The sequence below is a fragment of the Cataglyphis hispanica genome, chromosome 4 (genome assembly GCF_021464435.1).
Source record: "Cataglyphis hispanica isolate Lineage 1 chromosome 4, ULB_Chis1_1.0, whole genome shotgun sequence".
In the NCBI taxonomy this organism is placed as follows: domain Eukaryota; kingdom Metazoa; phylum Arthropoda; class Insecta; order Hymenoptera; family Formicidae; genus Cataglyphis; species Cataglyphis hispanica.
Genome location: NC_065957.1, coordinates 7,616,330 through 7,626,022, shown reverse-complemented (window position 1 = coordinate 7,626,022; position 9,693 = coordinate 7,616,330). Strand labels below are relative to the sequence as shown.

Sequence of the window (9,693 nt, the reverse complement as noted above, 5' to 3'; positions counted from 1 at the left end):
TTATCAAATATATTTATTTAAATTTTAATTAAATTAAACATTTAATAATATATATTTAAGTTTTAATTAAATTAAACATTTAATTTAAACATTTAATTTGAAATTTATTTTAAATTAAAAATATTTATTTTAATTAAATTGAATTGAATAATATTTATTCTCCCTCAATTTTATAATTTTTTATTCAATAATTAGTTCTAATGTAGTATTTCTATCATTCTACTTTTATTTGGCCGAGAAGATTCTATATAATATTCACAAAGTAACTAGATTATATGATAATAATGCATTTTTATTTTTATTTTTATTTATTGCAGTATACCATCTTGTTCCTAATAAGTTTTGCATTGTTGCATCAATCAATTGAATCGTAAGTATCCACAATATAAGATAAACAAATATATGAAATATCAAAAAGAGAGAAATGTGTAAGACATTCGAAAAAAAACCTTGTTTTTGTATAAATTTGTAAAAAAAACCTTGCAATATTTTTTTTTGTTTCAGGAAAAAAGTGGTAATACATATTCCCTATCGGGTGAAAAATGTGAAGCATACGCACACAATTTACAAAATAATTCCGCATTATGATAAAGCAAAGCATCGTGAAGATGATGATGATGATACCGGCTATTACGACGACATGAATCGATAACATGTACTTTTAGAGAAATTGTAACATGTAGTATTCAGTTTTGAGTAACAAAACCCAAAGAAAAGAGTCAGTAGTTTGTCATTAGCTTACAATTCATTTAAGCACACTTAGATACTTCTTGTCACAGTCTATTATGTAACATAATATGTTTGATATTATTACGTTTATCTGTAATAAATGACAAGTGTGCGTGCATGCACGTACGTGAATATATATAAGACTGTCTTTTAATATATTTCTCCTCGCCTCCCCTCTTCCAAAAAATCTCAAATTTTAATATTATTCTTCCAATGATTCGCAAATTAACACAATATTTTTTCAGACATAAAAAATAATTATTTAAACGGAAGAAATAATTTAGATGTAAACTGCATTCTTTAAATTTGCGTAATTATGCGTACAATAAAGTAAATCTTTCGTATTTTTTATGCTGTTCCTTTAATTTACATTTATATACATGCCTTGCTTTATTTTATTATTTATCCCATATATATCATCATGATTAAGTAATAGCTAAGTAATAGCTTGGTGGTTTTTGGCACTAAATAAAGTGTGACATTTGTAAATTAGTGTAATTGCATAATTACAACTTTTGTTTGTGTATTTTTATTTAATATTCAAATACTTAATGTTCTTAACTACTATTCTTAACTTAAATAATATGTTTTTGATGCAAAAATAACAACATCCAAAATTTAAATTAAATTAAATATTTGAACAGTGTAAAAAAAATTAATTCAAATATTTTATTTTACAAAAATATTTATTACCTGTTTATAATCTGCATCTGCTTTATGCTTCATTTATTGAAGGCACGTAGTTGTTCTATGTAATTTCTCTTCAATTGGGTTAATAATTTTTTTTTCTTTTGCGTTTCCTAGAAAAATATCACAAGAAGAATTTATTAGAGAAATATCAGATATTCTTCTATAGAGCATAAATTACCGAGCAAAAGAAATAATTTCACCGCGACAATGAACTTGGCCGCGCAATATCTCTTTATGGTTTATCGACCCCATAATTTCTAAAACAGCATCAGTTCCGGATCAAGAGATAAAGCATATCACCGGAAGAATAGCGAAAGCGATCATCGGCCGTGAACTGCATTCACGTTTCTCCGTGAGATACGCTTTCGATGAAAAGAAGATATAAATATCCATTTCATCGTCGACAAATCGCAAATGGCGACTGATCGCCGATAACAGTGTTCGCGATCACTACTGCAACGTCTCGACAATACATCATGGTAATGATGAAATTGATAAAATACTGAAGTGAAACTCGAAAGTCGCGTGTGCAGATTGTGTGATCTATTTATATAGCTTAGTGCGCAAAAGTGATAATTAAAATATATACATATAAAAATTTCTCGAACATATTTTCTCAATATGTTGCTCTACATTTATATGCATTATAAAAAATAAATATATATAAATTATATTTAATAAATATAAACAAATTATATTTATTATAAATTATATATATATATATATATTACTCTTAACAGTAATTAAATCTAATTATATTGTACGAGAGCAATGCAGAGCGCAATACATCTTAAAAAATTTCTCGATTATATTTCCTCAATATTTGTATGTATATATTATGTGTCTATGTGTTTACATATATAGTAAAATAATTGAGAATATAAATAGTAAATATAATCGAGAAATTTTTTCAAGTCTATTGCGCTCTGCACGCGGTTGCTCTCGTACAACATAATTAGCGATTCCATTACCGTTAAAAGTAATGCGTGCATCCTTGCAAATGCGTTTTAGATCGGCGTACAAAGATCGCAGAGATCGATACAACGGGACCGTGATCAACGGGGCCGATAAATATCGCCGATTATTAATTCAGCGAATACGTATGTGTTATAAATGATTTAAGGAGTAACGATTGCGACTTTGTGTTTCAGAGGATCGTTATCGGTCTGTTTATCATACTGTCAAACGAGGCGTTGAACAGCGGAAACGCCAATAAGGAGCAGTGAGTAAACAATGTACACATAATTATTAAATTCATCAATTTTGCGGATTGCGCAGCTTCGTTAAGAGGCGTTTAGTGTTATAAATGTAGATAAATGCAGAGCTTCACGCTTTCTCGTGGCGAAAATTATAGTATATTATACACGTCTCACTCTCCTTTTCGTTCGTTATCAAATTAACAAATGTGTACATACGTATCTATCTTCTTCATTTCTCGTATGTTATTTCGTTCAAGGATAATCAATTTTTATATTTACTATTGCACTATCAATTTATCACATAAGCTTTAATTAGTATCATTCCATTAAAACAATGATATATTCGCGCGACAGTAAAAATATATTTGTACAACTTTTTATCGATGAATTTTAAAATCATTTTATTTATTTATTTTTTTTTATTACTTTGTTGCCATAAACAGCGTACATTTCAAGATACACGTGCCGGAGATCATAAAACACCGGATTCACACGAAAACGGTGTTCATACATATTCATAAGCCGGACAGTTCGACTCCGAAAAAGACGAAGCCTAAGGAAGAAGCGCCGAAGAAAGCTTATCATAAGGAGACGCACAAGGACTGGAGTTCTTGGAGTACTTACGGTTATCACAGTGACCATGACGATAAGTCGGGCAATAATCTGTCCAAAGATCACAGCGGTATTCGCAAAGAGGAGGCTCATAAACAAAAGGAAGATCCTTCCCTTCATCAATATCCCAAGGACTCTTACATGCCCGCGTCGCAATATAATAATAAACCCGATCATCTGAAAGGGAAACACGGCGACATGATCGGGTACTCTTATCCGCCGCAGTACGCGGTTCACGAAGACGTCAAGGAAACAGACCACAATGATATCGATGAGCATACATACGAGGAAAGTTATCATAAAAGTGGCGAATCCGCGCATGGACACGTTTATACGGGCGATGTAACTAAGTTTTACGAGGGCAATCACGAGGAAGGCAATCATTCCGTCGAGGAGTATAAGAATGAGTCGACGGAGAAAACGCACACCGGCCGTTATTTTGTCGATGATCATGAGTATCAACGCGATAGTGATAAATACAAAGCGGAGAAGCGTGCGTCTTTTGGAATGTTTGTGTTAACGAAAAAACCAACCAAAGAAGTCGGAGATCGTGCCAATGATAAATATTAATACCTCGGGAATGATATCCTACAGCAGCGAGCTGCTGTTTTTTTTTAATTTTAATTAAATTTTTTAATTTAAAAAATTAATTTAAAAAAAAAAGAAAAAGTTAGTCTTATTGCTAGTTACTATGTCTTAATAACATTTGACGAATAAGATCAAGAATAGATTTATTGAAGAGATATCAGATATAATACAAAAATAAATATTTAATTAAATAGTACGTCAATAAATTAGACAATCATAAAAGAATATACAATAAATTAATTTTCATATAGAAATAAATATATAAGCTTAATAATAATAATAATAAATTAAACAATATTTTTTATTTTAACGTTTAAAAATTACTTAGACATTCATAAAAGTTATTTAGTAGATATGCCGAAGAGATAATAAATTGTGCAACATAATGATCATATTATAATTCAAAAGATTGCTCGATTATTAACTGCGATTGCAGATATATATATATATATGATTATTGTAAATAGGTACAACTTCATTTTTGATAACTCATGATATGTAGCTAGGCGAAGCGTGAAATTCTTGTTTATAAAGACATTAATTCCATTTCTCTTTGATTATAACATACAAGAAAATTTTTGCGATCACAAGTCACAACAGGCTTAACACATTTAACGGCTATATTTTAAGAATTTCCTTATCTTTTTATTTTATATGTATATATATATATATATATATATATATATATATATATATATATTGTTGTTTACGATTTAATATTTTATATTATTCAAATCTATTAAAAATTTCGATATTATATAAAATATAAATTATTAAAAAATTCCATGAATCGCTTCTAGAATATTTTTAGAATATTAAAATAATTTTATTTTTAAATACCTATAGAGCGTAAGTATGCTTTTCTCAAAACGACGAATTTAAATGCAATGCGCCTATCAATATGCAACTTGTCATACATAGAAGTATTCAAAAGACGCATAAATAAAACTAATAATTTTAATAAAAATGTTAAATAAAAATTTAATTTTTAATATCAAATTATAAATAATAATTGTAAAAGTTGTCAGTGTATATTACATATCTCTATTAGAACTATATTTATTAGAACAATATATATTAGAACTTTCATAATATTATATATTTTCTGAGCTTTTGAAACATGTATATTATTTCGAATTCAATAATGTATACATTTTTAAAAATATTTAATAATTTAAAACTTATATGTACATTATATATGTTCAAATATATTATTTTAAACACAGTTCTCAAACACACATATATAAATTTCTTTTATCGATTTATGTTAAGGAAAATAAACAGGGAAATAATATTTAACAAATCCGTATTCTTCTTTCAGTATTGAAAATTTGTTTAAAACCTTTTTCATATAAAAATAAGATTAAAAAATAATAAAATAAAATTTTGTTTTATATCAAATGTCTTCGAAATAACGCGCTATGATACTTCGCATGACACATTAAAAGAAAATTTAAATGTGATATAAGACACAGAAAGATTTAATTACATATATCATTTTTCATTCAAGAATTCATTGAATAAATGATTTTAATTCTCACGATAAAATATGCGATTTCGCAATTGTATTGACAGATGCCAGTAACATAAATACTCTTTATAATGACTCATTCGTTCAAAGCTACTTATAATTAGAAAGAAGATATACTGTTTATTACATACAAAGGCCTGAAGATTTATTTCGTTAATTTTTGGCTGAAAAGGATTTGAAGATCGAAATAATTTTATTTTGTGAAGAACAAATTCCGAAACAAGAGAAGAGTAACAAGAGACATACTTTAAGTCTTTCAGGTATGAACATTTAATTTATACTGATATTCCTCCCTAGATTCTTAAAATATTTTTGGAATACAAAAGGTATATAGAATCAGGTACATACGCGATTTATTAAATTGAAAAATACATGTTGTAAAAACATACATAATTTATTTATTATGTTTAACAAAAAACAATACAGATATAAAAACAATACAATACAAAGATAACATAAGAAATAACAACATTATTATTATATTATTGTTATTATATTAGTATTATTATTTATGATATGTACAAACTGTGCTGAAAGAACGTGTTGAAGATTTAACAAGAGTCAGACTAGAAATATAAAAGAAGAAAACATATTTGGATTTTTTTTTAAATCGAAAGCTCGAACGGCACTCACCGAAACGTATCAATTACAATTTTGATCAGCATGTCTCGGTTCTATTTGCGATTTCACATTGCATCATGCAGTGTAAAAACATGAAATCAAATCATTCGTTACCGATACACGGAGAAGTGCCATGTATATAAAACCGCATTCACTCTACGAAGCATATTTTCACGAATGCTTTTCGCTCAAAGATAACTGAAATGAAAGTGCATTGCAAATGTATCATAAATGTACAGACGTTATAGCGCCATTCTATATCATCGTTAACATTAGTTCGATAATCAGAAAGCATATCACTCTATAACGGAACATATACGAATAATATATGTATCTTACATGTGCTCGTTTTCAGGGAGATAAATTTTTCCGTAAATTTTCAAGGATTATTGTGTCGATTACTTCAAAGATAATTCTAGTTTTTTTCAAAAGTAACAATAATATGAAAGAATCTTCCTAACGACTCGACCAGCCTTCATGACCTCCGCCTCCGAATCCACCGCCGCCACCACCTCCGAAACCGTGACCACCGCCACCTCCTAAATCTCCTCCGATACTACCGCCGAAGTGTCCCTCGCCAAAATCGTGACCACCGAAACCGCCACCGCCCCCGCCGCTGCTTTCGTGACCTCCGCCGAAATCGTGGCCACCATCCCCGAAACCACCGCCGCCGCCGCCACCGCCTCCGTGCCCTCCGAGCTCATTCGGATGACCCACAGTATATCCGAGTACTTCGTACTTGTCTTCGCCGCCACCGCCGTGGTGTATGTGTTTCGTTATTGTGTGCGTGTGCTTGATGGTCTTGATTTGGTATGGCACGTGAATTATCACGTGCTTACTGCAAATGGTAGAGAAAGATATTGAAGATTCTGATTGTTTGAGGAGACATAGAAACTACTCGATTAATTTACACGTTGCACGATGAAAGATTGTGTATTTCACTTTCATTGTTCGAGATTATTTTCACTGATAATTAATATAAAGCTTAATTAAAACTTACTGATCGCCACCGTGTCCGCCGGCATTGGTCAAGCTAATTAGTGAAACGAGAACTAGGAGAAGATTCAACTGAAAATAATAAAGCTATACTTAATTCATCCGTTTTAATCTATTTTGTCAATATTACTATTCGAAAAGAAATCATACATTTAAAAGGATCGATTGCAACGGTATGCAATGAAAATTATAGTATCTAATATCAAATATGATAACAATTTAATAAATTTAATAAATCTGCAATTCAGAATATTATAATAAAATATATATCACAAATAATTAATCAGAAAATTCTCACTATTTGTATTGAAAAAATATTAAATTTACATTTCCATAAAAATATTTTAAAATTTTTCCCACATGTATATAATTTATATATTATTTAAAAATTAATTTACCCGAGATTTTTACTTTCAATATAATCTCAGTAGCTTTTTCTTCATAATTTTATTAACAGCGCAAGTTGCGAAACGAATAATCCAAATATTATTATTCTCTTTGATCAAGCACGGAAATAAAAACACACATCGCGTCCAATCGTAAATGCACTAGTCCATCGGAAATCTTACCAAGAGGTACGGTACCATCTCGCGTTGTCTTCCCATTGTTCCGGAATAGGACCAGCGGGAGAGGAGGGTGTCACTTCCGCAGGGCAATAAAGAAGAAGAAATGATAAAAATGAAAAGAACCGCGATGAGTAATCCAACGAGGAAACGAATCGTTCGTCTGCACGGTTTCGATCTGACGACTACCGTGAATACGCGTGCTGCTTTTATACACGTACGTGATAGTAGCTATGGATAAGAGAATGAAAGGGAGTCTTTTGCCATTTGCCACATGGTGCTCGTGAAAGGAGTCGCCTAATGGCTGCAAAGTCGGTGGCAAAAAGTCACCGCACCACGGGAGGGAGAGGGTTAACGCGCTTTCCTCCCCCGCCGCTCGCTTCCTTTATGCACTTCCTCTCTTTCGATTAGATCCGAACCTCCTCCTAATGAAAGGAAAACGTCCGGTGAACGGCCAAGATCAAGATCAAGAATTATAACACGCGAATCGACGGGCCGTGCCATTGATTTATTCATTTCAATAATTCTTCGCGCCTTTACACGAAAACAGGAAGAACCGTGTTCTTGAAATTGAACAATTTGCATTTATATTACTTATAACTTCATTTTTTATTACTTTTATCAAAATCAATTTGTATTAAATTAATTTTATCATTGTACGCATACAATCAAAGGAGATACAGGAATCTAGATATCATATTTATAATATAAGGAATATTAAATTAAATAATTTTAATATAATGAAAATTCGAAAATATAATATATATATTTTTTATTTAAAGATTATTTGTATTTAAATTATAAATATAAATATTTATAAATATATTTAAATTATCTAATTCTAATAACGATACTAAATGAGAAAATTGGTGAATAAGAGAGCCGAGGCGTGATAATTAGAAATTAAATAATAAAAAAGTTTACGCTCTAATTACTGTATTTCACTTACAATTAGTATTGTTATATTAATCTGAGCCTATTTTTGTTATTATTAATTCTAATAGTTTTAATAATTTTTAAATAATCCATTATAAAAATATTTAAATATTTAAATTATCAAATATTTGAGTATGTTTAGAGAGAATTAAAAAATGAAAATTTCCATGTTTATAATATAAAGTCACGGCGAAAAAATCAAAGATTATATTGTTGAGTGCTGATGTATTATTTGTATAGTGCTTTTTCTTTCAGTTCTGTATTTGAAATATAATAAATTTAAAATCAAACGTTACTTGACATAATTAATATTTATAAAAAGATGGATAAGATAGTACTCTGCCTATATTTCTGCTTCACTATGTTCTACTCTTTGAAAGTTCAGTAATTGCTGCCATCTATCAGCAAGCAACTAACAAACACATTTATAACATGTATCATAATCATATATCAGAATTGTATTTATTCCAACCTTTATATCAAAGTTATAATATTTTGTATTTTATATTTTATACGTTATTCTTGAGAAAGAATAGTGCTGCTAGTATTAGAATATATGATTTATGGCAGAGAAATGTTAAAAATAGAGCAATTATTCACGATAACTATCATATAATAATTAAATAATTAATTTAATAAATAATTTAGATCAATAAATATTATAAAATGCGTGCGAAGCGTTTTACGTAGAGGAAATGTAACTGTATAAATTATTATTTCCTTATAATAATAAAATAATATAATTTCACGTCGAAAACCGGATAATTAACTCGGAAATACTACATTAAATCTGATATATGAAATGTATCAGCGAAAGTTTATATATATATATATGTGTGTGTGTGTGTGTGTGTTTTTAACACGCGCTTAATAAAAAATACATTTATGAATACATTTTTTCCCTTTCATCATGAGAAATTTACTTTTCGTTCTCTTTTGAATAATGCATGATGCTCAAGAATTATTAGTATTTTCTAAGCAGATATCTTTTTGTGTTTTATTAAGTCTGCCTCATTAATTAGAAAATGAGTTATTAAATATTGAGTGATATAGAATTTTTTAATTTATTAAATCTTCGAAAATATAAATAGATAATAAAATTTTGTTTTTCAAATAATTTCAAATACTTTTTAATACAGACTACATACGAGATTAAAGTAATTACATAATATTTAATAGCACAGATTTGAAATGTCAAATCATGTATTTATTAAAGAAATGATAGCGT

General features: G+C 29.1%; 1 protein-coding gene across 1 annotated transcript; it reads right to left on the bottom strand.

Annotated features, from left to right (window-relative positions):
• Positions 1-5,722: 5,722 nt before the first annotated feature.
• LOC126849259 (uncharacterized) lies at positions 5,723-7,732 on the bottom strand. The gene is made up of 3 exons (XM_050590939.1): positions 7,536-7,732; positions 6,971-7,038; positions 5,723-6,808 (listed from the first exon to the last, which is right to left on the bottom strand). Exons 1-3 carry the CDS (start codon positions 7,569-7,571, stop codon positions 6,427-6,429), a joined length of 486 nt encoding a protein of 161 aa, XP_050446896.1. The 5' UTR covers positions 7,572-7,732; the 3' UTR covers positions 5,723-6,426.
• Positions 7,733-9,693: the final 1,961 nt, after the last annotated feature.